A 27,566-nucleotide genomic window follows, 5' to 3' on the forward strand; every position below is an offset into this window, starting at 1 on the left:
AGGTTTTGTGAAGGTGAGAAGAAGGAGGATGGTTTTCATGCTAGCAATGGCTGGAATGGATGTGGGCAGAGGTGGGACAGACTCTGAGGCCATCAAGGAAGGTTAGGGTCAGACTTTCAATGCCGTGTCTTGGAAGGCAGAGTTAGTAGAGTTGTGAAGATTCAACCACAAGTTCTACCTACTTGGGAATATTTTTTTCCCAATTACCCACTAGATTATCACCATTAGAATTGTCTCTTGAATTGGTCATCGTTCCTAGATGTCTTCTGTCAAATACACAAGCATAATATTTGGCACATATGTATATGTTTATGTTTATAATATCATCACAATTTGCTATATCATGTTCATTTCTATTCTTATGTTAACACTAGTGGCCCAGTGCACAAAATTCGTGCACATTAAAAGGGAATTAATTAGAGGAAATATTTTAATATTGCTATTTGCCCTTTCTCTATAATAGAAGTGTCAGAGATGAACGAAAATTAGTAAAATATATATGAAAATCTTTCTTCTGTCAGTCTGGGGCACGCTGCGCCTCAAAATCACAGGAGTCCCAGACCCAGCCGGCCCCATCCCTGTCAAGCCCTGCAGGGAAAGGGGCGCAGCTTCAGGTCCCCTGGTGCCGGGCGGAGGGCACAGCCTCAGCTCCCCCGTCAAGCCCCACTGGGCAGGGGACGCAGCCTCAGCTCCCCTGGCTCGGTGCCAGATGAGGGGTGCAGCCCCAGGTCTCCTGGTGCTGGGGCTGTGGCCTCAGGTACCCCAGCCCGATGCCGTGGCAGGGGGCACAGCCTCAGGTACCCGGGCACTGGTGCTGGGGCGGAGGGCGCGGCCTCAGGTCCCCCGACCCAGCCTCAGGTCCCCCAGCCCTGGCATGAGGGCGCAACAGCCATTTGCATATTAGCTCTTTATTATATAGGATTATTAATATCCATTTGAAAAATGAGCTCATGTTAGCTGACCATTAATTGTCTAGCAGAGAGAATGGGTCATAGAGAAAACAGTAGTTTTGATAAAAGGGTGGGGAGGATCCAGTTCAAGAAAGGTTTGTTTTACGGGATATTGTCTGGGGAAAATCTTGGGGCATTTTAGCAGAGAAGGAGCCTTAGGTGCTAGAGGAGCACGGAAAGCTGGCATGCTGGTTGGTCATTTTAGCCCCCTCCCTGCGGTCCATGTCATGGGATCCTCTTTTAATTGAAATGGTATAATATGAACTTTAAAAAATATTCCTAGCCATGAGCTCTTTAAATGGCATCCTAAGAATTCACATGGTACAACATTCTACATGTGTGGGAAAGAGGGTGTTAGAGGCAAATTGTATGTGGTTTATAAAGATAGTGTTCATCTGGATGTATGATTTTTGGTTTATGTCTGTAACTGTGATTGTATGTACCCAAGTTATAGAAAATTAACTCATACATTGCTAGTTGATTATTAAATGAATCTAATAAGTATTCTTTCTCCTCTCCACTGCGTTTTGTGGTCAACTTTTGTCTTTTGATATCCTTCCTGTAGCTTAGTATAGTGAAAATAATCTGAAAATTAAATTTATGATGGATATATTCCCCATGGTCCGCACAAAACTTCAACGTATTCTTTGAAATAACTGCATAGTATTGTGTGGCATTGTTCTACCATAACTTAGTTGGCCCATCCCCTTCTGACAGGTACTCAGGTTGTATTTCAAATGAGTTTTTTGACCAGGTTGTGTTTTTTCCCTTAAGGCTGCAGTGAAACAAGTTTACACACAGAACCTTAGGAACTGGTGTGTTTGTTTCCATCGCATGGACGGGGTTTGAATTGTGACCAGCTCTTCTGACGATGTCGTATTGGGCTACTTAACCTCTTGGACTTATTTTTGCTGACATAGGAAATGTATTATACTAACTCATAGGGTTTTTAGAAGGGGTGACGAATAATGTAGGTAAAGTTCCGGGCATGGAGTAGGACTCAGCCCTATACAGGTTTAATTTCTTTAGCGGTCTAGTGGGGTTAGGGTTGGCAAAACCAAGAGTACTTAACTTTGGAAATTGTATTACAGCAGTGAATTTAAATCTGGCTCCTAAGTGGCCCCTTTTATTTTTCCTAAAGAAAAGCAAAGCCCATTTTGTGAAAATTTTCAACTTTTTGACGTGTAATTTAAAAACATTACATTTTGGCCCAACCTTTTGCAGTTTTTGCTGCTAGTTTATAATTCCCCAGAGGTGAGTTGAAAAGATTAGTGGTAGAACTTTTTCCCATTAACTCGGGGAAAACTACAGAGCAAAAAATTGTCCTCTGACAGAAATGTCAATCCATACCTCAGTGGAGCGTTTGGAAACTGAAGCTGAGAGCCGATTTAACAGGAGAATCGAAAACCAAAATGTATACACATCTTCACCTTTCTAACTGGTGGCAAGACAAGTGAAAAATATACTCTCAGAACTTGATGATGCAAAGAAAATAGGGTTGTTGCTCCGGGAGTGCATTAAGGCTAGGTCTTTAAAAGATCTGAGTGCTAAGCTTCTGGCCAAGTCCTTCAGAAAGCTGATCCTTCCTTATTAATGATACATCTATTTGTACTTCCTACCATAAAATCCCCCCTTCGTATGATGTAGCATCTAGGAAGCAGATTTAAGAGAAAGGGAATGCTAACTAGATCACAGATTTTGCTATCGAAGCTACCAAGAAAATAGGCTTTTTTTCTTGTTTGAGATTCTTGGTCTTTCTGATTTGTTTTTAAAAAAACAAATTAGGACTACTCTTAATTTTTCCATTCTATAATGCCAATATAGCTATCATGAGATAGTAAATATCCATGTGAGCAAAAATTTTACTGGGCATAATCTTTGTAGGTGTCTTTCACAGTGAATGGATCTGTTCTAGCAAATTCTGTCTCTTCCTTTCTCAATCCCATCTTAGTTTTTCTATCTGTAAAAAGTGGTAATCAGAGAGATGTTATATGAGAATTAAATGAGGTTCCTTTATGCTCCTGGCACACCCGAAGCAGTCGATAGTTAGTTAATTATTATAGTCATCAATAGTTCAAGTTTCTCTTGAGTGAATTCCGTGTGTGTGTTTTAAATTGATGCCCATCATATAATCCAATATTTACTTCCCTAGGGGATAATTCCTAGACATATAAAATTGCAACTGAGCATATACCATGCCTCTAAAAACATGTGTTTAAAGACATATGTTTTCTGTCAAATCATTAACCAACACTTAAGCAACACTACTCAAAATAATAGTTCTATTTGAACATGCTAGGGAGTACATAATTTAGTAGAAATGCATATGGAGGCTGTGCGTGCATGAATGCAGTTGTCGTTAGCTTATGGTACAGATCACAGCCTTTAGAATATTTATATTAATTTGGGATTAGAGGCAATTACATGTTGGCAGTCTGTAATGAACAAACCAAAGTTTTCCTAAACATTTGTTCTCAAGTCAGTCGCTTGGCATTTGGACCATAATTTTCCCCAGAAATAAAAATGACACTTGCGATTGTCTAGGTGAGTCCTCAGAAACCTGTTTGTTTAACCCCTGATTGTTTGTGTTAAGAATGAAAGGCGGTGGGGGGGAAGGGGGCGGGGGGAGGGCCGGGATGAGGGGCAAGGCCAGCAAAAAGAAAAAAAATGCTGCATTTGTCTGCGTGTGTGTGTCATTTACACTCTAGTTTTTAAAGACAAACCTAGTCACAGGTATAGCCTTGTTTCTATGGGAAATGTAGGACTCTATAGAGTGTGGAAAGGAAATGCAGAAACCTTGGCAAGAACAGCTCCCTCCCTATCTCCCAGTTCCCCCGGTCACTTTCAAGCTTATTTTTTGTTTAACAGTGAATGAAATCTTCTTTTCAAATGAAATCTTGGGTGGAAACCTAACACAACTGATATGATGCTATTTTATTAACATAACTCTAGTTTATCAGCTTATATACAACCTTATATCAAGAAAACAATGAAGCATATTTTCATGAATACAACATTTAAAAATCAGGGGGCTAAGAATTCTGGCTACAGTCTTACCGTACATCAGCCTCAGCACCCAAAATTATTTATTTGGTTGCACAGGGTTGTGATAATCCTGATTTGCAGCGATAAGTAGTGGCAATTGATAATAGTTTTTTTTTTTAAACAGCTTGTCTTGCAATCTCAAGATCTACTCATCCATCAGTCTGATCCATACGATTAAAAGCGAAATAAGTTTCTGTCTCAAAGCTGAATAATTGACAGTATCTAATAAATCATTATATAGAAGTTGGGATGAACACCCAAAACTTAAAATATTAAAGCACAATCCTATGTAATAAAAGCCTAATATGCTAAGTGTCCAGTGACTGGTCGACTGTTCAGCCAATATAAGCATATTATGCTAATGATATGCTAAGGCTGCTCAACCGCTCGCTATGACATGCACTGACCACCAGGGAGCAGATGCTTTGACTGGTAGGTTAGCTTGCTGCTGGGATCCGGCTGATCAGGACTGAACAAGATGGGCCAGACATGCCCTGGAGCCCTCCAAGGTCCCTCCCCGGCTGGCCAACCTCCTGTGTCCCTCCCCAGCAAGCTGGCCCCAATCGGGACTGGAGGAAATGAGGCCAGACACGCCCTGGATCCCTCCCGTGGTCCCTCCCCGGCCCTGCTCGTGCGCCAATGGGGACCCTCGGCCTGGCCTGTGCCCTCTCACAAATCAAGACCCTTCAGGGGATGTTGGAGAGCCAGTTTTGGCCTGATCCCACAGGCCACTCCCTTGGGACTGATTGGGCACAAGCCTGTGGCAGGTACAGTGGCGCTGGGATGAGTGGGAGCAGCAGGTAGGAGCTGCAGGTGGCGTTGGACTGCGGGTTTTGGCTGGATCCCCGCAGGCCACCCCGAGGAACCCCACCCTTGCATGAATTCATGCACCGGGCCTCTAGTATGAAAATAACCTCTGACACATCCTCAACCTCATCTCTCGCCATCCTCTCTCATAAACCTCAAAGTTCATCATTAAAGGGACACCATGCCTTACATCTTTGTGCTTCTGCAGGTGTGCTCCTGCTGCCTCCATAACACAGCACACCTTCACCATTTCCTCCTGGCAAACTCATCCAGTGGGCAAGAGTCTTATACATGAGTGCCTCTGAAGTCTCCCTTATGCCTCCCTTTCTACTCCCCCACCAAAAAAGAGGGCACAATTAATTGCTCCCTCTGTGTTCATGTAACTCAAGCCCTAATTACAATCCAATTTGTATTATAGTTGCCTGTACACCTATCTCCCTTCTAGAGCAAAAGCCCCTAAAGGCATGAACTCAGTATACCCTGCCTTCAGTAGTACTCTCCCGAGGTGTTCATTAATATCAATATTGCTGTTTACTAAATTGAATTAATCTGTTATAACATTTTTTCTTGCTTTTCAGCTCCTACTCTCAGAATGTTTTCACTGTAGAAGGGACCTTGAGTTAGTTTACAGTAGAAAAAACCGTTGTCTAAAAAGCTAAGTAAGAATTACAGACTCTTGGGAGTTTGAAAGGCCCATTACCAAGGTTGTATATCAAGTTACCTTGTGTGAATCTCATTCCCGGGTGAAAGGAAACGTTCTTGAGGGCAGGGATTGTATTCTGTTCTGTTTAATAGGTCTCCCCCAGCACCTGGCCCACGTGCTGCACTCAGAAAATCCATGCTGGAATAAATTCATGCAGCAAATGAGGGGATTGTGGCTGTGTGACAGTCTGTCTGCCTAATGGTGTGATTTATCTAGTGGCTGATGGTCTTCATTACAGGCTGTTAATACAGGCTGATTTTTGTTGGACATTAGCTAATTGCCAGAGTGCATTTCCAATGCATGCCAGTGCGAAGGTGAGCTTTCCTCTTGACAATATCAATCGGGTAGTTAAGACTATAGCAAAACTCACAATATAATGGAATATTGTTTATTAGATTGTTCTCATTAATTGAGAATTCCTTCAGCTCAGATTTCTGTACAGTGAATTTTTATAAAGGGAGGATTATTGATACGTTAAAATAGCTTTATGATCTTTGCTATTTTTGAGGACTACATTACTTGTGTTAATGTGGACAGATTTATATATTTTCCCACTATGAAAGTACATCTCATTAACATTTTCTAGTTGAACTTGGAAACATGACATCTTCAAGTCAGGTAGCTCTCCACGAAGAAAGCCAGTTAGATACTTCATAACAAGTTATCTTCTTACGAGAGCTGACGTACCTGCTTTCCCCTGAGGTCTCTATTGTCTGCCATACAAGTCTGCATCCGACTTGGTTATAGGCATTTTTTGAGCAAGGCACTGCTGGAGCCAAAGCCTTGAGGACACTCCTGTGTGTATACTTTAAGAAAAGTATAAGAGAGCCATTTCTTTTTCTGGCTGAATTAAAATGGTGGTGATTGTCAAGTTCCATTAACCTCCCGGGTCACCCCTTGCATGCATTAGTGACAGTGCCACTGTAATGTGGCACCCTCTTGCCACGCTGTGGACACGGTTATGAAGATGGATAACAGTGCAGGCTCACTGTTAACTTTTGTTGTCAGGCAGGCTGAACGAGAAACTGTGGGTATTGGCTTTTGCTTTGATTTATGGAAAGGTTGCCACATGAAGAAGACATCACGTAAAACAGCCCTGCTGGCAGCCATCTAATGCTCTTGTAAGTGTAGCAAATAGCGACGAACCCTCATTAGGTTCAGTATCCTCTCTTGCTACATTCTGTACTTCTGACCGGTGGGTCCCTTAGCAGCACAGTATCTTCCCAAAGGAATGGGCCTCTCCCTTGCTCTCACTTGGGTTAGCATACTTCTGCCAAGGCTTCCTCTAAGGGCAGCTAGCAGTGGGATGCTGGCTTAAGGGGGGATCATTATGTAGCCGACTTGATGGTTCAGCTGTCCCATGGGGACAGCATTGAGTAATTACCTATTGGTTTTGCCTCGGGGCGCATGTGCGTGCACACTCTCCCAACAACCCCCATGGTGGCAGGGCTCTGAAATCCCGGCTCCCGAGGATCTGTAGTAGCTCCAAGTAGAAGCAGGTGGCTCTTCTAGAAAATGGCACCTATCGCTTCTTGCTCAATAGGACTTTTGTCCCCAAGGAGAATAGTCATTACTTTGCCTCAGTTTTTTAGTTTCAATGCACTTTGGTTTGGTGGAGTGTCTTTTATGCTGTGAAAACTTTCCTTCCCTTTGAAATCTTTGTTCGATCTCTCTAGTTTGAGTTGTGTCTTAATATGCGAGAAAGGCAGCTGTGTTTTTCTTTAAGCAAATATGAGGATGGGGGAAGGCGTCTCTGTTTATCCCTCGGACAAACACATTATGGGTAATGGCAAAAAAGGAAGAGGGGGAGAAGCTTGGGACCCCAGAAAAATTACGTACATCTTTTCAACTCTCTGTAAAGCAGGCGAGTGCTATCCTTTCTATGGCCGCCTCCTGCAACTAGCATTTTCTCAAGAGCCCGCAGCTGTGGGGACCAGCGCCAAGCACACACACGGGAGAAATCCCACCTTCCCAGGTATAGACAGAGAGGCCTGTGTGTCTTTTCCAGCTTGTCTGTTTCCAGGCAAAGCCACACTTCTAGCCATTAGAATCTACCTCCATTTTTTTATTTTCCAGATTATTTTGAGGCCTTTAAGTGCCATCTATCATTAAATTCTGGCAGAGTTTTGCCATTCTCTGGTCTTCTGCTACTTCCTTTATGCAGGGGGTCCTTTGTGCACGAGTGGGAGACAGGCCTGTCTTGAGCGATAGACTGAAAGAATACAGGCCGCAGCGTGTGTGAGTGATCCTTGGGAGCAGAACGTGGCCCTGGCCTGAGCAGGTTACGGCTAATAGCTCCTTGTTGCCTGGAAGGCTCCTGCTTCTGTTCCTGGAACGGCTCAGAGCGGCCAGGCAGTCCCGTTGTAAGCAGAAAGCACAGGCAGCCAGGGAGAATTGCGTTTGGCCCGTAACCTGTAACCGCAGGCAGTGAGATGCTCAGGAAGTCCCGCTCTGAGGTGGGGGAGCCAAATGACGAAGGTTGGATGCTAGATGGTGTCTTAAGGGCTTTCTGGAGCAGGAGAGCAATGAAATTCGGAGCCAAAAGAACGAGTATGTTAATGTATGGGGAAAGTACTCTAAATGCTCATGCAGGCGTCCAGTGACTGCCACGAAACTTTCTGCTAAACGTGTGCCTTTAAAAAGGAGAGTGGTGACAGTATCAGTCGGACCTCAAGTCAGCCTTAAAAACAGTCAGTTACCACGGGGCTTAAACGTTAATAGGAACCTGCTCTTCCTCTCCCTGTTCTTCTTCTCCAGGAAGTAAAGAAACAGACTGCTAAGCCCAGATGATTTTTGCTGGCTTTGCTTGCCTTGTAGAGGGATGTGGAGTGAGTCTGAAAGGGTTATTATCTGGTCTCTTTCTGACTTTCAGAAACCTTGGGTTTTGTACGGCAAAGTACTCCTTGAAGGAAGCCAGGCCTCTCACGAATTTCAGCCCCAAAACACTCAGCCTTCCCTGCAGGGCCCTCGGAGAGCAAAGCCGAGAGGGCCAGCCCAGCTCTGCCTCTATCCAGGGAAACAGTGCAGGGGAGGCGAGTGAGTCTGGTCCCAGGCACCGGCTCTGCCTGACGCAGTCACTCCCTGCAGCGTCCTACTGAGGATCCGGGCTGTGACAAGGCTCGGCCTGGAGCGGCATGATTGACAGTGATCTGTCATTGGCAGAGGCACGAGGAGCTGGCGTTGTTCCTCTGTATGTGCTTCCTCTGCGTTAGAAGCCCGTGTAAAATTCTGTTACCTGATCATTGGCAGTGCCTCGCCCAGGAATCGGAAGCCGGGGAAGGAAGAGGAGGAGGAAGGGACGAAGGAGTGGAAGAAGGCTTCCAGGCCGTGTGATGCCATTTAGCAGCTCCTCTCTTTTCACCTCTCCTCCTACCCGCAGGTTCAGGGACATGAAACACAGTGGAACCTCGTTTCTCGAACCTAATTTGTTCTGGAAGGCTGTTTGAAAACCGAATCATTGTTTCCCGTTAGAAATAATGTAAATTAAATGAATCCATTCCAGACCACATGAGTCCGTTTTAACCTCCTATATACAGTACATGTGTAATGTACTGTTTAATATATAAATAAACAGTTTAAAAACAAAAAGATCATGAAATATAAATGAAAATTTAACAAAAAGGAAAGGAAATGTACAGTAAAAAATAAAAATTTCACAATAATTACAAGCAGCAACAGAAAACAAACAAACAAACAACAAAACCAATATCCTGAGATTTTAACAAGTGGTAATATGACTCATATTTGGGCCTTATCTCCTTTGTTTGTCACCTGGGAGATGCTGACTGATCATACAGGTTATCAGCATGAGAGGGTTGTCAGGTTGAGAAGCGAATTGTTCGAGATGGGAGACATAGGAGAAGCGAGGTTCCACTGTACCACAAAACCGGAGGACTCTTTACTTGTTCCCTCTTGTCCTGGTGTGGTTCCTAGTAGGAGAGTGTCTCTCCCTTACTTCAAGCCACGTGAGCATCAGTGAGACTGTGACTGGCATTTGCAGGGACCTAAAAAATAGCAGGGTAGACACAGCTGTTGGAAAATGTCCTTAGTGTGCAGTCATAGCTGCCATTTTCTTAGAAATGAATAAGAGAACATTTACACTCCACTTTGATTAGCATTTGTAATACATGCAAAGATATTAACCTTGAGTACATTTCAGAAATGGCTTCTCATGGGCAGAAGCTTTCGTTTACAAATAGGGCCATAAAGACTACAGTCAGATGACCTTTCTTAAAGACGGGGAGCAGCAGACCTCCACCCATCAAACGGTTCTTCCTTCAGCCTAAAGAGTGGCCCTTGCAGCCTAAGCTGGGGGTAAAAAGCGGTGCACTTGATGGTACCTGGTAGAAATTCATATGACAGTTGATTTACTCTCATGTTGAAAGTGTTACTAAAAGCCCTCAGTGCTTTATTTCATTGTGTGTGGTTGTAATAAATTAAAAAAAAAAAAAGGTATCTCATTACTGTGTCCAGTTTAGATGACAAACCAGTTTCTCGGACCTTGACCTGAAGTTATCGTCCTGAGCAGCACCCCGATCTGCCTCGTTGGGACCCTCAGTCCTGAGATCGGCGGGGCTGGGGTGGCAGCTGCTCCTGGCAGCCCGCCTTGATGGCATTAGGCAGATGCATCTAAAATTTCTACTCAATGTGCTACATAGCCACAGCCATTCTGTGGCTCTTACTGTGACATGTGAAATGAAATAACAAAACTTCACATTTGACAAGCTTTTTACGTCCTAGGTTAGTCACATGTGACTAACGTGTGAGCAGCACCCGTCGCAGTATCTGTTGTGGTTTTATTCTGTGCAGTGTTCCAGGTCTCACTTGTCCTCCACAAAGGCTACGTGCAGGCACCTTTGATTTCTGATCTGGGTTTCCTTGGCATCCGGTATTACAGAAAAGAGAATCCTTCCATCCCGTTCTCTCCCCTATCCCTGCTTGCAGCCTGGGTGGCAGGGTTCTCACAGCCAGTGCCCGTGTGTCTTAAACCATTTGAAAGTGACATCAGCATTAGTGCTCGCATATTCCCACCATTTCTGAATGTCCTTTGTGGTTAAAGTTTTGGGGGGTGGGGCAGGGGAACAGATCTCACTGTGAATAAGCTGAAGTGTTATCTGACATTTCTAATTAACGCTGGCGCTTCTGGGCCTCCTGCTGAGGACTGCCAGCTCCTTTACAAAGTGGCATTTATGACACTGAGGACACAGTGAGCTGAACCCAGTCCCTGGCCTAAGCACTGGTTTCATGGTAGTAGAACTTCAGCCGTGCGCTGTTCATTATTCTTGAAATGTCCAACTTGTATTAGACAGGATGTTGTCACTTTAAAGCGAATTAAGGCAGTTTGCCATCGATGCCATTGAGTCCCCTCACTGCAAGTAGCAGCCCTGCCACCAGCAGTGGGCACGTCTGTGCCAACCGTAATTACTGCACCTACAAGTCCATTTGTTCGCAGGAAGGACTGTTGCCCCCCGTGAGGACTTAGTTGTGGGGAAAAAAGACATAGAGGGTTATGTTACTTACACACCCCAGGCGGGAGGTTGGATTTTTAACAGGAGCGCAGCTTGTCATGCCTCACCCGCCACGCAGGCAGGGGCCTCCTTTGCCGCCACCCGAACACTCTGGGGGCATCTTCCAGTTTGTGAACAGTCACAACTCTCACATGGCTTGTATTCTAAAACATGGATTCCAAGCTGGCTGTTTGAAAGCGGAAACCCATTTTCCTTCGGAAATAAGGTGCTATAACAGGTTCCAGAATAACTTACTGGAGTTTATTAGTTGAAATAATAATAATAGCAATTAATTAAAGCTTACTACGTGCCAGGCATTGTGTTGCGAGCATGAGCATTACCTTACTGATGTTTACGGCAGACCGAAATAGCAAGAACCGATGGAAAAGTTGCGTCTTAGAGAGACTGCGCAAGTTGCTCCAGCTCCCATAGCAAGTAAAGAGTGGAGCCTGGGTTTGGACAGGTGTGTTTTAGATGCCAGATCCTGTGTTCACCATCCTAGCAAATGGCTAACGGAAAAGCAGTGACTGTTCGAGCACCTAGCTAACGATGGTCATGCTGCTTTATTGGAAAAGCTGATCTTGGCTCCAGTGCAGATGTTAGGAGCATCTGTCTCCCAGCAGAGTTTGGCTCCTCTTCCCTACACGTCTCCCTTCTCCCACACAGCCACACCGGCTGACACGGTGGCAGTGCGAATTGAGAGGGTGCCCAGGGTGCAGGGCGGTCTGTCAGCCAGCCCTGTTCTGGAGAATGTTGCAGTGCCAGTGAACGTGACCTAGGGGAGAAGGAGGTGAAGACACAAGGAGGGGGAAATCCCACTGACAGCGGCCTAGAGGGGAGGTAAGAACCGGACCCATGTGTAGGGACAGCTTGCTTTTTATGAGAGGCACTGTTCCTCTAAGTAGCAACAGAAAAGGTGCAGGTTCAGATCTTATGATGGGAAGAAAGGGAGCAAGCTCTTGATGTCTGTTTTGCTCAGTGAAAAATAGAAATATGGCCAAGAGTGAAAAGGGTGAGAATTTTGAGGAGTTGGAGATAGCATGAAACATTCGTTGCAGAGGGCCAGAGTGAATTTGCCACAATTCGAGTTTCCCTGGTTATATGACTTTTCTCCAGAACCATTCTACTGAGAGCTGTAGTAAGGGACATTGGGAAGGCAGGCAGGCTCTTAGATTGGTGCTGTGTGCAGTGGCTTACATGAACACTGCTGAAATGGAGCCCTTTGGAAGGTGTGAAACTAATGGAGCTCAGCAGGGCGAATCCAGCCCAGGACACGCGTCGAGAGATGCGTGGTTTTTCCTTGATGTGGGAATCACTGAGATTCCACCCCTGAAATACGCTCATGGATAAGGCCCATCATTTGGAGAATATGTGTATGTAGTAGTTTGTTTTCTATATTTCATGGCTGGTCTTGTTAACTTAAGTCTTACCAGCAGCCTATAGTGTTAAGCCCATTTGCTAAATCTTGCCGCCTCTGAAAAAATGCTCAAATCCATAAGTAACCCCAAAAGGGGTTGCGATTATATGATGTATTGGAATTTAATAACTTCTGATGGTATCAGTACTGAATATTTTAGTTAATCAGAAACAAACAAACAAACAAAAGGAACATGCTAGAATTTTTAAATGAAGGAATAACGGGTGTTCCAGAAATGCACATACAGTTTAATGTTATCATACACTCCACCTAAACTTCCACTGTTATTAGATATATAATGCTTTGGCGGTACATCCTTTATTTTTTAGGGTATTAAGTAGGGAAACATTAGCTACTTGAATTCATAGTGTACTTGTCTTCCAAAAATTGGCGAATAGTGTTAGTGTGTGATTAGTTGTGCTTAAAAGCTAGAGATGAAGCAGATTATAAGTTAGCAACTCACCTTCTGAGTTATACTTTCCCCTACCAGTCACCTTAAACATATCTATTTCCCAAATGCAAAGACACTTTCTTCTCATTTCCAGGGACTTTCAGGGAATTAAGAGATTAATATTTATAATACTCTCCGAGTTTCAAAGATGCAAGGCACTATGTACAAAGTGACGTTATTTGAACACTTTTTAAAAACGCCTCTTTTTGTTCAAGCCCTTTGAAATGAATTTCGTTCCTATGGAAACGTACCACTGTTGTAGATAGTGCCCTTGCGCACAAGTGAAAAATAAAAATTGGAGAATGGTTCTATAATTTGATAACATGGCTTGGGAAGTGGACATTAGGAATATGTGCAGTTGTGCCCTTCGGCTATTCTACTGGTTCCTGTTAGATTATGTTTGGAAACAACCTTGCAGTTGTCACTGCCTGTCCTCCACTTGGAGGCCAGACTAGGTCAAGAGTGGTTTAGCCAAAGTTTTCATGAGCTCTTTTACTCCCAGCACCACAAACAGACGCTTGTGAGGAGGCAAGGGATAGGAGAAGGATTTGGGAAGTCATGTTGGCTATGGGAGGTAGAGAATCCCGATTGACTCCTAGGAGGGGTTGGCACTCGTAGGGCATGTGTTTAGTGCAGTGGTCGGCAAACTGCGCCCCCTTGAGTGTGGCTCTTCCACAAAATACCACGTGCGGGCGCGCACGTATGGTGCGATTGAAACTTCGTGGCCACACTCAAGGGGCCAAAGAGCCGCATGTGGCTCGCGAGCCACAGTTTGCCAACCACGGGCCTAGGGTAATGATGGGGAAACTGAGGAAAGTTGGAAGTAGGACTTTTCAAAGGAAGAGCTACATTCTCAATAACTTTTTGTATATAGAGTATTAAGTAAGAGCAAAGGAGCCAAAATTTAATGCAAGATGATGAACTACCAATATTGCCAGTGGAGGGGGGAGGGGAGATCTTGTTTGGATAAGAAAATGGAAATCAAGTAAGTTGAATGTGTTCAGTTGATGTTTAGTCTAGAGATCTTAGAGTTTTGAAGGATATAAGAAGACCGTCAAATCTAGGCCTGGCGTCAGGTGGGTAGGGTTACTGTCTATGCATTTTATGAAGAGCTGAAGTCCAAAGAAACCTGAGATCACACAGCTACTTTCTGATGGAAGCAACTGGAAAACCCATCCAGTCACACCCAAAGCAGCAGGAGAACCCCCCAAAGAGGGAAGGATAACTTCACCAAGAACCATAGAAGAGCATTAGGGCAAAGACCTGGGCTTTGGGGATTACTCACAATTAAGAGGAAGGGAGGTCGAGAGAGAGCAATAAAGAGAGAAGAATTTCATGGATAGAGAGTTTCCAGGCTTTTCAAACCTCATGTTACATTTCACTCCCAATGGTTTGCCCTGTGACTTAGGTGGGTATATTTTCTCACGAGGTTGCTGAGATAGTAAATCGGAAGGGCTTGTGCTGAAGGTGGACATGTTTGAAGGTATGTTGAATTGTTTCAGTTATTTGCCAGGCTATATTTTTGTCTTTTTGTAGAGTTTACATGTGGAGTTTCATGTCTGGTGTCTCAGTGTTAAGTTTCCAATCGGTCTTCTATTTGTGCCACAGAACCCATAGAAATGGATGTTAGCGGTTAGGCATCTTGACAGAAAGCAGACTTCCTAATAGAAATTTCTCAGGGCCTACAAAACACACACACACACACACACTGCATTGTAATCTTAAAAATGAATTATTTCTTGATAAGTAACATATGTCCATGATAGAAAATTTGAATATTACATGCAAAGTAAACCTCTTTAAGTCTGTGACCTCTTACCCAAGTCTCTTCCTTGGAAGTAACTGCTGTTACCAATTGTTGTATATTGCTTTAACTGTATTCTTTGCACATTATCAGCATATATATGTTAAATGATTTTAAATTGAACTTTGAGCATATGCAGTGTAAGTAATTATAGTTGACCAATATCCATAAACTCCTATTTTTCAAATGTATTTTCTATCAAGCTTTCTCCATTTTCCATTAACCATTAACCAGCCAATAATTTTAGCACATGTCTGTTTTGGAAAGCAAGAAGGGGGCGCTTACTGCACGTTCCAGACACCAGTGTGAGTGTAAGTGTGAGGACAAGACCTACAGCCAATGCACAGATACGCCCCTGCCTCAAGTACATTTACTTTATATTTGACCATGTGCCGAATGGGAAGTACAACTTGGGGGTATAGGAGGGTCTCTGGCCTGTTCCTTGTCGTCCTTGAGCATCTCCTGTGAAGGAATCCCCTGCACCTTCTGAGACACCCCTGTGCACCCCATTTCCATGCCTGTGTCTGTTCTCTGTCACCAATGCCTGACACTTTTGAGAGGAGAATCCTTTTTTTCCATTCCCTGCTCCCTTTCTTACTGAGAAGAATTCCCTTACTGTCAGATGCCTCGTCTGGCTCCTGAGTTTTTCCACCAATCAGTCTCCTTCCACTCCTCCTGCACTCCCAACCTCACGTTTCAGATTCTGTACGTGGACTTTCGGCTTTAACCAATAGACCCATTCTTTCTCCTCAGTCACGTCACGTCTGCGTGTATTGGGCCCCCTACCCCCACCCCCCGCCCGCTTTCTGCTCCTTTGGCCTTTCTTTAAAAATCTGTTGAAAACTCCTTTTTTCACACAACCTTCCCTATGTACTCACTCAACTTCTGAGCACACACTTTTTTTAAAAATACATTTTATTGATTTTTTACAGAGAGGAAGGGAGAGGAATAGAGAGTTAGAAACATCGATGAGAGAGAAACATCGATCAGCTGCCTCCTGCACACTCCCCACTGGGGATGTGCCCGCAACCCAGGTACATGCCCTTGACCAGAAGCGAACCCGGGACCCTTGAGTCCGCAGGCCAATGCTCCATCCACTGAGCCAAACCGGTTAGGGCTAAGTGGCTTAACACCAAAGGCATTTATGGCCTATCTCACGGTTCTGTAGGCCTCATGTCCAGGTAGTTGCAACCAGGTGCTGTGCTTTTAGGGTCTCACAACGCTGGCATCAAGGGGGCAGCCAGCGTGGGTTCTTGTCTGGAGGCCTGGAGAGAGTTTGCTTCCAGGTTCATGCAGATAGTTGGCAGAGTTTAGTTCCTTCTCCTGCAGGCGTAGGATTGACGTCCCTGAGTCTTTGTTGGGGGTCAGCCGGGGTCATTCCCAGCTTCTAGGGACCACCCACTTCATTGTGAGCACAGCCTTCCTTACTGCTGCACTGATGGGGATTCCTCCGTCTACTTGTAGAACATGTCCTTGTCGAATGTGGTTTGGCTTTCTGATCTCTATGTAAATTTCCATAGGAATCTTTAGTCTATTAGTGATGGCACTGCCTCTAACTCCAACCTTTTCTTCTCTTGTCCTCCACTGCCTTCCTTTCACTTTTCTGTCTGGAGTGCCTTTCCACCTCACCCTAACTGCTGAGGTTCTCCCCAGTCTTCAAGACCCAACTGCAATTTTTGCATCTCATCTGAGACCTTTGCCAATCATCTCCATCCAGATTCATTCCCCCCGTTTCATATTTTTCTCACTGCCTGGTACATGCCATTGAAGCCGCTCTTGTGGATGGTTGTCTCTCCCTCTGCCCTACACATGCACACGAACATGCACACACACATGACCATATATGCACATGCACGCACATACATGCACAGCCTGGCATATAATAGGCACTCAGTAAAGGATATTGAACTGACATAACCCACAGCCTCCCTTTCTTTCCTGCCCATTTTCTTATTTACTACTTTCCTGTCATCTCACTTCTGCTTTGTATACGATGCTGATCGATTTCAGAGAGGAAGGGGGAAGAAGGAGAGGGATAGAAATATCAATGGTGAGAGAGAATCATTGATCAGCTGCCTCCTGCACACCCCCTAATGGGGAATGAGCCCACACACATGCCTGGGAATCAAACCATGACCTCCTGGTTCATAGGTTGACGCTCACCCACTGAGCCACACCAGCTGGACTATCTTACTTTTTAGAGATATAAACCTTGTAGCACATAGCCCAGATATGCCAAGAATACCGTGATATGGTGGAAAATAGAAATCAGCCAACTTATTGATTTTTTTTTTTCCTGCCTCATGCCAGATGCCTGACTTCAGACATATCTTCTCAACTGAATTAATATTTCTTGTCAAAGATATTATTACTTGGAAAGATTTTCTGGAAAAATTTTTTACTAACATTTAAGTTGTGTTTAGCCTAAGTCACCAGATTTTAAGAAATTATTTATAAAACAAGAGTCGGGGCCCTTGTTCTCTGGAGATACAGCAGAAGATGGCCTTAGACCTAGGCAGGGTGAGCCCACTTAGCAGGACCCCACCCAGGGTATGGGGAGGTGGGCAAGGTGCTACAGGGTTCTCTGTGAGGAATAGAGGAAGGGTCTCCTGCTCAGGAAAAGGAGCCAGGCACTGGGGATCCCCATTGCAGAGTGGCAGTGCCAGCCACCCCCACCAGCCTCCATGTGGTCACCTGCTACCACATTCCCACTCCTCTCATAAGTTTGCCCTAACTGCCCCATTACTTCCAAGTAGCCAATATTACTGAATAAGGAAGAAACATGTGTTGCAAAATTGGAAAATTTTTATTCACCGTGTATTCTAGTGTGTTCTTGCTCAGATACTGGTGTACGTGAGGCCTCTTGGTCTAAGAGCAGTGTACCTTTGTGTGTACAGCCCTGCATTGGTTGTTTCATTTGGGTGGGTGACCAGAAGTCCTGTCTTTGGGATCTTCCTGATTGAATGGCTTTTACTCTCGGGATCCTAAACACTGGAGGAAGACTGGCAGTGCTTTCCCTGCTTGGAGGTCACTGCCTCCTTTGCATCCACATTAGTGAGCTGTGGTTCTGACATCTTTTCCCAGAGTCCACAGTGGTTTAGTATTACAAATATTTTTATAAATAGTCCTCTTTGAGGCCTTGAGTTTATGGAATAGAATTCTGTAGACTCTGTCTGAAGCTGAGTTTCTCTTTTCACCACACTCAAGTTGAATCTCCTGGCTGAGTGGTATGACACTCATGGTGAGTAACCATCTCCTATCAGCTTGATGGGTTCATTGAACTAAGTGCTGGACCAGGTGTAGCCAAAGCCAGTGTTCCCTCCTCATAACAATAGAGGCCCCTCTGGTGTTTTTGTGTTGTGATGATACACAGCCTCACAGCTAGCATTCATCATTTTAGAAAATAAATGTTTAAAAAAGCCTTCTGGTTTTATGTTTTTATTTTTTAAGATTTTATAGCAAAATGTCTATAGAGACAAATTGAAACAAAGAAAACTTTTGTAGATAGTTGACCTCTGAAGTGTAATTGTAGAAATTTGATTACAGCTCAAATAGCTACATCATTAATAAAGATGGTTAGCAGTTGTTAAGAATGTCAGAGAAGCTTGAAATTAAGTCATTTTTCAGATCCTGCATTGTTAGAGACTTTACATTTTATTCTGAGAAATAATATTAGGATATTGTAATTTAAGGTAAAATTTTAAATGAAAAAATGTTAATAGAATACATTTGAGAAATACTTCCCTTATAATGCATTTTATATTAGCTTTATTGCAATGATAAGAGAAATGAGGAAGTTATTACACATTTTTAAATATTGGAAATGTGCTCAGTAGCTTTAGTTTGTGTTGTAAAAGAAAAGCAGAAATCCTGACCACTGGGCTTAACATTGAATGAAACCTTTAGTAGAGAATAAAATTAGAGGTCTTGCATTGTGCCATAGACATTAGAGCTCAAGATTTAACTCAGTATGGCAGTGTTGTGTGCCTGCTTTTAATGTGGTAGATACCGTTTTATGAGACCACCAGATCCCATGAAAGATGCATTGTCTGTCGCAACCTGTTGAAAATCAGAATTATCCTTTTAGTGCCAGCTGTTCTCATATCCATCCATCCATCCATCCATTCATCCATCCTCCCCTTCCTTTCTCTCTGTCCCTTCTCTCCCCTTCTGCAGCTCAGGGTACTTACTGGTCCAAATATAGGAGAAGGATCCTTTTTTATGCACTTATAATGAATGACTTTTGTGTGCCCAAGAGCTTTAGGAATTATGGCTGCTAACTGTTATTAATTAGAGGACTTCTGTGGTCTTCTGTGTGGGGAATGGAATGAGGAGAGCTGTTTCCATATTTTTACTTTCTCTGAAGTTACCTTGTTATAGCCATTTATACTGGTCGAACTAAAAAGATGGGTAGGTAGTTTCCTTGGAAATATAGAGCTCAGACCCACATTGAAGAAGTTTCAAAGACATACAAGTAGGAGAGGCAGCCGCGAAACCAACAGCTCTAAACAGGTATGGGGTATAAATGTGGTGAGAGGCTCAAGGCGAGGGGCTCTGAACACTGCGGCTCTCAGCTTCATTTTACAGCAGTGTTTTCATTTCTCTTTGACCAATTAATTCATCTTACCGGAAGCTATTGCACAAAAATCATCAGAAACAATAGTAATAATTTATTGCCATGTTATTTAAGCACTGAAAAATTAGAAAGAGCCTAGATGTGTATCTTTATTCTTTTTCCAAAGTTTCTACAGTGGGCCTGTCAGCATCATGAAAAAAATACTTGGCTATATTATCTTAGCTGCCTTTCTAATGAATATTAGTATTAGCATTATTTTATTACATTAATACTATAACAAAATAGTATTGTAATCACATGTGAAAGGATCCATCCAAAGTCTCAATAATTTCAAGTAACCACTAAACTGGACTTTTTCATGTTTTTATTTGTTTGTTTGTTTGTTTTAATTTATCTTTGTTGTTGAAAGTATTACAGATGTCCCCTTTTTTTCTGCCATTAACCCCTCTCTGCTCCCCCCCCCCCCCAAGGCCTTCACCACACTATTGTGTGTGTCAGTGGGTTATGCATATATACATATAAGTTCTTTGGTTAATCTCTTCCCCTTCCTCTGAGATCTGTCATTTTGTTCCATTCCATGCTTCTATGTCTCTGGATCTGTTTTGTTCATCAGTTTATTTTGTGCATTAGATTCCACATACGAGTGAGATCATGTGATGCTTGCCTTTCTCTGACTGGCTTATTTAGCTTAGCATAATACTTTCCAGGTCCCACCATGCTGTCTCAAAGGTGGATATTTTTCTTCATTGTTTTCGATGAATATATATTTTAAAATGTTGATTATATTTCACCTTTTTTTTTTTTTTTTTTTTTTTTTTTGCTAAATGTGTTTTGGGATAGCTACTCTGTCCCTCACTTCTTTATTATTATTCTGAATTCTCAAATTTATATTTTATCTTTCTCTTAACATTTGTCCTTCACTATTTCTTTCTAAATCTTATTTCCATGCAAAATAATTAATTTGCTTAAATGTCTCTTGCAGCGAAGATTTAATTTATCTTCTTAGGTATCTTGAAAGTCTGCCTTTTGTTATTTTTGCCTCATAGAGGCTTTTTCCATCAGCAGGAATGAAAGCCGTCAATAAAAATCAATTGCTGACACAAAGACTGTATGGAGGTTTACCATAATGCGTATTGGAAATGTCTTTGAAATCCTTTTCCTGAATGGAAGGTGCCATGGGTTGTGTTTTATGACTTTCTAATGTTAGACCGTAATCTCATTTAGCATTTTCCCAAAGTGAAAATGTTGCATTAGGGCAGCATAACAAGCATTGCAGATCAATACGAGGCAGAGCTTTGCCCTGTAGATTAATCCAAGAAAAATGTGCCAGAGTCTCCTCCAGGAACTGGGGAACAGTTATGTTGATCCTCCACTCCTTCCCCCCTTTCTGCCATCTACTCACCAGTACAGGTTGAAAAGTCTACAAAAAAATTTTCAGATATCTTAACGCGCGCGTGCACACACACACACGCACGCACGCTCACGCTCCAGACCACTGGATAGGAAGTCAAGGGCCCTGGGAGTGAGTAGCATTGATTTGTGGTAAAAGTATGTTTTGACACATTTCAAAAGATAAATAACTCATGGACTTTAACTTGCATGATAAATAGCTCAACGCAGGGTAAATGCTTATATACAACTTAAATGACCTCTTTCTAAGGAGTTCATAGCATTAGGTGAGTCCCACTGTGAATTGTCTTTTTAAAAGCAAAAAGCCCATCTTCTGTCTAATGTGCGGAGTATGGAAGCTCATTCTTCACAGTTTTTTCTTCTAGGTAACAGGGAAGGGCTATATATCTGGTCAGAGTTGTTCTCGCCTCCTCTCCCCATTCCCCTTTTAAAGCTAAGATATGTTGGGCAGAGGATGTTCCTCAACACTAGGAGTATAAATGTGTTTATACTCCTGCTTTCCTGGGAACTAATATGGGCATTAGTCGCGTGTGTGCGAGGTTGGGCTGACCTCTTCGAAGTCATATTTCACTCAGCCTTTACCCAGATGTGCGTCTTGCGGAAGTCTGGGCCTCCGCTCTTGGAAGCACAGCTGACTCCTTTTAGATGCTGATGCTCACGTCAGGGGATTAAGGAAATCCATGTCCAGAAAAATCCACAGACATCTGAACTTTGAAATCTTAAAGAGAATTGAAACTCCTGGGATTGGATTTCAGTTCTGTTCTTAGATATTTGGCAGAGCAGTGAGGGAATGAATAAAAAAGTAAAAGCAAAGCTATGTAAAATTTGTGGGATTATTTTTCCCCTGTGTGTCTACTTTCCTTAGAGGGTAGTAAGAAGTAAATTCCCTCGGGGACCAGTAACGTGGTTTGCATTTCAGTTTTCTATTGTAGTAAAATATATATTGACTTAGTGTGTTGGATAAAAGTAATGAGGAGACAAATCGTCACCCAGGGGTTTCCTTATTGATGGGATATAGTCCTCCTTTGTTCTCTAGGGGTTTTTTAGAATCCATTAAATTTAAAATAATGCTTTTTCAAGATTACTATGGCAATGACAAAATTTAAATTTCAAAAAAAGAACTGGTATGAGAGACTGGAAGCCTTTTGTATTAAGTAAAACTAATTTGAAAAAAATATATGAATTCCTAGATTAAAAGTGTTAATAGTATGTGTTTTCTGTGTGTTTAGTTCTTATAATCAAAGTTCCTCTACCATCTTAAGACTATTTCATTTTGGTTTGTATAATTCATTTGATTTATTTAGTTATCATTTCTCAAGTCTATATGATAAACTTTTTTGGAAGCACTTAAGCTAGGTACTGCATATTCACTGAAAGCAATCTAACTAAAATTTGAGATTTGTAAGTATATATAATTAGTAAAATGTGAGCCCAGGAATTAAAGCTTATTTTTTCTCTCCACCCATTTGTATTCTCAACAACTAATTGCGTGACTTCTCTAAGAGGTATCCTCTTCAGTAGCTGAGGTCACAAAGAAAATAAGACGGTTCTCCTCGGGATGTGCATCCTAGTAAATGTAGGCTAGCAGGTGGCATAGTGCATAGACTATAGTCAGCAGTAAGTGCCCGGCGAAGGACTGAAAGACGGTAATACAAGGTCAGCGGGGGTCACCACAGAGAGGGGTAGACTCGACCAGACGGGAGAGGGAGTGAAAGCTGTACAGAGACAGTTACACTTAACAGACGCGTAGGTATTTTCCACACGTATGGATGGGAGTTTGGGTGCAGAGCGTTCCCGAAATCAAGAACCGCATGAGCTAAGATGTGAAGGGACACGTGAGAACCAAACCCGGAAATGGTTTGGTCGGGCTGCAGCACGTGGGGAATGAAGGCTAAAGAGTCGGCAGGAACCCAATGAAGACCCGCCGGTTGACCTTGCATTTCATTTAGAAAGCTGGAGGGAGAGAGGCGGTCTCAGATTTATGTATTAGAACCTTCTGGAAGGCAGGAGCTGGAGGTGAAAGCTGAGAGCCAGAGAGTGCAGTTGGGAGGTCACAGAATCCAGGATAGAAGTGTGAGGACAGTGTGTATGGGGACAGAAGCCAGAATGTAGGGGGTCGAACTTTGTGACCCGGTGGGTGTTGGGGTGGAAGAGAGAAGGCACGGCTCCCGGGCTTCTGGTCTGGCTGGCTGGGCCCAAGAGTGCGTGCGCCATTTGCCTGGTCCGGGCTTCGGTCTGGCGGAAGGTTTTAGTGTCCAGAGAGGCTTGTGGTTGTGTCAGCTAATGGAACTAATTTCAGAGAAATTGTTTACCTGTGTATCTTCAAGGTTGAAGAAAATGATTTCTCTTGAACTTTGTTTTCTACATTTGAAACATTTATCTTATTTAATGTCTTATACATTCTTTGGCCTCGACCTTTACTCTGACTGAAGACCATCTGCCTCAGCGATCCCTGTTTTTGTTTGCAGGCGGTATGAGGTTCACCCGGTCTGTGCGGATCTGCAGGCCAAGATTCTCCAGTGCTACCGCCAGAACACCCAGCAGACCCTCCGCTGCTCTGCGCTGGCCAGCCAGTACATGCGCTGTGTCAATCAGGCCAAACAGGTGGGTGTGCAGCCGCTCCCGGCACCAGTGGAAGCGTGCCCAGTGTCATGGGACAGTGGTAAGGATGTCACGGGCTAGTGTGTGTGAAAAAGCTTTATACACCAAACTAGGCGTCGTCATCAAGAGTTGCCGTGACAAGTCGGTTAGGCTGTAATCAACTTCATCCAGATGATTGTAAGAAGAGCCTGTATTCGCCTTGTGCTCAACTCCTTACTTTCAGAAGGAAAAAAAAGATTCTTACTACAATAATACTTTTCCCAGTCGTTCTGAACTTTTGTCCTCTATAATAATTGTGTCTTCAAGGTCATTGCTCCCTATTTCTGGGCCAATACTCAAAGCCAGCAATGAGGAATGATACAGGTTCAGGGGCCAGCAGCTTTGGGTCTATAAGCAGCAAGTAGTTATGTGGAGAGCCTGGTTTAAAACAAACAAACAAAAAACTTACCATTCAATCTTCTACCAGTTGGTAGAGTCTACTCACTTGGCCAAGGAAAGTGAGGCCAGGAGCAGGATTTAGGAAATATTTCCATCACTTTTTATACCAGAGCTGTATTCTTCTCTGGACCCTTCATTATCAGAATTAAGTGATGTTCAGAGGACATGTGTTTTCTCTCATTTATGTACTTTAGAAAGCTCATGATGAACTCTGAAGCCAATTATCAATTCTGGCCGGTCACATAATTGCCTATCATTTAACTGATTTAACAGTTGCATGTAGGCTGTTCTGAGACAGAAATTGTTGGAAACCTTGATTCTTTCTGCTGCTAAACTCCCCAGAGTTGACCTTCTAGCCCAACTAAATCTGGTGCTTGAGCTACACAGCATGCCTTTCTGCAGTCTGATTTGCTGTAGTTATAATAATACCACTTAGCATAAATTTCTAACATTCCTTCTGATGGGAGGATTGGTATTACCTGCATAGCTGGGCAATAATGGCAATGCCAGTGGTCCTCCTTAGCCACGGTTTCACTTGCCACAGCTTCAGCCACCCGCGGTCAGCCACGATCTGAAAATATTACGTGCAAAATTCCAGAAGTGAACGACGATTCTTAAGTTTTAAATTGCACTGTTCTGAGTAGTGTGATGAAACTTTGGGCCATCCCACTCCATTCTTGCTGAGATGGGAATCGTCCCTTTGCCCAGTGCATTCACACTGTACATACAGTACAATAAGATGTTTTGAGAGAGAGATATAGGGAGACCGCATTCACATACCTTTTATTACAGTAAATTGCTATAATTGTTTAATTTTATTAGTTGTTGTTACTCACTGTGTCTAATTTATAAATTAAATGTCATAGGTATGTATGTGTGTATAGGAAGAAGCTGTAGTATATGTGTGGTCTGTGCATCCACTGGAAGTACTGGAACATATTGCAGATAAGGGAGGACTACTGTTACCAAGATGTATTAAAAGCCTATGTTGTCTTTGAAAGCCTGATGGCTTGAGGCTTTTTTCTATTTCTTGCTCGTAGTGACCCTTGTATAGCTCTTAATAGTACGCCCAGGGTTTTTTTCTTTAAAGGTCTTCAGTAGAAATAATGTTGATGATGTTGTTATACATTGTATTTGCAAAAGCAGCTTCTGATAGGCTCTTAACAAGCCCGGCATTCAATATTAATACCAGCGGAGCATTGGGACCCGCAAGTCGGCGCATGGGCTTTTCTGACCTGGTGTCAGCGCTGTATGGAGGTGGAGGTGGCAGCCGGGCTAGGAATGGCCGTGATAAAGTGGATGTTTTGGGGCTGGTGTCTAACGCAGGTGCCCATCTCCCCAGCGTGACCTGTAGCATCACTAGTGGCAGCTGCAAAGGCGTCTGGGGTATTGACTCCATCCTGCCTGTCTGATGTGTTGAATCATCCTCACATAGCCCCATGAGATCGATGACATACATCTATAGAATAAAACAAAGTTAACTTGCGACACAATCAGACAGGCCACGTGGGACAATTGAGAGTTCAGGTGTCCAGATCCGAGTTTATATCCAAGCTGTGTCTCTTACTAGCTCTCTGACCTTGGGCCTTGATTTTTCTCGTATGTGAATTGGGGCGATGTTATCTCCAGTGTTGCTGTGAGGATTACATTATATACAGTATTCATAAATCTTATTGTTTCCTTTTCTCCTCAGTTGTATATTTCATGCTGAAACCAACTGAATGGATTAGGCAAAAGCATCAGATTATTAGTAGCGATTCCGAGACCCTACTGTTCCCCTACCAAACCTGCAATACGATTTAACACTGTTTTCAGCAAACATCTTTCCAGCACCTATTGTTTTGACCACTCTTACTTTCAGGTATTAGGGAGTATAACACTGGTAATATTAAAAATATGTATGTCCACAAAACGTTTTTATCCTAAAATGGGCAACACTGAAATGGGCAAGAACCAAGAAACATTAATAACTTGTATTTCTTTCTATAGTACTTTAGATTTCAAGGTGATTTCACATCCATTCTTTTACTTGTTTTTTGGTGTTTGTTTATCCTTACCCGAGGATATGTTTTACTGATTTCAGGGAGAGAGGAAGAGGGAGGTAGGAGAGAAACATCGATCAGTTTCCTCCCTAACGAGAACCCACCCAGGCATGTGCCCTGACCGGGAATCAAACCTTTCGGTGCATGGGATGACGCGCTAACCAACCGAGCCACCCAGCCAAGGCCTCCTGCTTGTTTTTGATGACAACCTGAGATGTAAAGAGAGATGATTTTGTTCTCTTCATTTTACAGTTGAGAGAATTGAAACCCAGGGAAGTCATCATGTTAAATTTAACATCTAAACCAAAATATACCTTGCCATCAAAACAAAAAATTTAAAAATAGTGTTTGATTTTTGAGTTGGGTGCATGAAGGTGCATCCATCATCCACCAATGCAGATATAAGGCAATGAGGGAAAATGTGTACAATAATCATGACTTGAAGGGAAACACCGTGAAGATCAAATTAAGTAGTTTGTTCTAGAGGCTGAGGGTAACCAATGGGGAGTGGAATTGCAGAGGGGCAAGCACAGGGGTAGTTCCTCACGGCCCCATTTTAAGTCCTCGCCAGAATGGCCACAGGGAGTTATATCGGCACTTCGTGTGTACTCTTCCTCTGATACCACCTTTCCTTTTTCTCCTTGTCGAGTTAGTCTGAGTGCTGTCCCCAGCGCTCCCGTTGTTAGAAGAGTCTCTGACCGGACATCTGGTCCTGGTCATCTGCTGCAGTTCCTGCCTGGGCCCCACCCCTTCTTATGTTTCCTTGTTACATCCAAAGAGCAAGCTAGACACGCCAGCATAGAAAGCACTGACCATGACAGCAGCCCATTAGGCTGCCCTGTCCATTTCCGGTGTAGCGCATGAGTTTTCCCCTTGGAATAATTCCAACAGCCAAGTCCACTCCACTTTTAAATGACTCATAAGATGGGGCTTTCACTGGTGTCCTTGGGGCATTGTTCTGAGACTAATAGACTTTAATGATAGGAAGATTTCCGGATATTCCTCAGCCTTACTTTTCTCCTGTCTTAGTCATCCACGGATTCACATCAGTCTTTTTTCAGCTGTTCTTGAACAGTTCCTCATGGCTTGACAGGAGACATTTAGACTGTTACTTCCAATATAATAAGTATGTGTCTTCACGGAGGTAAAGAGATATTAAATTGCTATAATTATTATATCAAAGACTTAAAAGCTACTGGCCAGCTAGATGGAGATACAACATTTAAAAATGTAGGGGGATGTCAATTGGTAGACTTCTGTGTCTTTTATTTCTCATATCTGCTTAGCCCCATAGCTTGTAAAAACTCCCCAAGATTGAACTACCTGTTCTTTACCGTTAAAACCCAATTCCCATTTAATCTTCATTCACCTACCTTACAGGAGACTGGAAGGGAGGGGGAGGTGGGAAGCTGATAGTAATTGCCCACTAGTGGCCCAAATGTGCCCAGGTGCTATTTATAAAAAGGGTGTGTGTGGAAAGGGTTTGCTCTCAGAAGATCTGCATTCCTGTGCTCCGTGGGACACCCCACTCACTGTCCCTCAATTTGCTTGCAGAATCCAGCTCCTGGAGGTGGGGGTGGTAGTGATTCTAAGCACTCCGGCTCTGTCTCAGCCCTGCTGATACTGACAGAAACCTACAGAGCCGGCTGGACTCCTGGGAGCAGTCTCTGGTTCACTGGAGGGTAGTTTGTGGGAAGTGCTGTAGCCAACACCAGCCTGGTCATGGCGACCCAGGCTTCAGTTGCTTCCGTGGGAAATTGAGGGCTGAACTACGCGAGGGCCTTCCTCTGTTACCTAGGACGATTCTCCGTCCAC

The 27,566-nt window shown here is 43.3% G+C and overlaps 1 protein-coding gene across 2 annotated transcripts in view; it reads left to right on the forward strand.

Annotated features, from left to right (window-relative positions):
* The window catches only part of CHCHD3 (coiled-coil-helix-coiled-coil-helix domain containing 3), a 267,475-nt gene that overhangs the window by 229,249 nt on the left and 10,660 nt on the right, over positions 1-27,566 (forward strand). For both annotated transcript variants that reach the window (XM_036328655.1, XM_036328656.1), the window contains one exon: positions 23,139-23,274. In XM_036328655.1, coding sequence (XP_036184548.1) covers positions 23,139-23,274 — 136 coding nt within the window. The remainder of the gene's footprint in view (positions 1-23,138; positions 23,275-27,566) is intronic.

Source organism: Myotis myotis, unplaced genomic scaffold (assembly GCF_014108235.1).
Source record: "Myotis myotis isolate mMyoMyo1 unplaced genomic scaffold, mMyoMyo1.p scaffold_m19_p_11, whole genome shotgun sequence".
NCBI lineage: Eukaryota > Metazoa > Chordata > Mammalia > Chiroptera > Vespertilionidae > Myotis > Myotis myotis.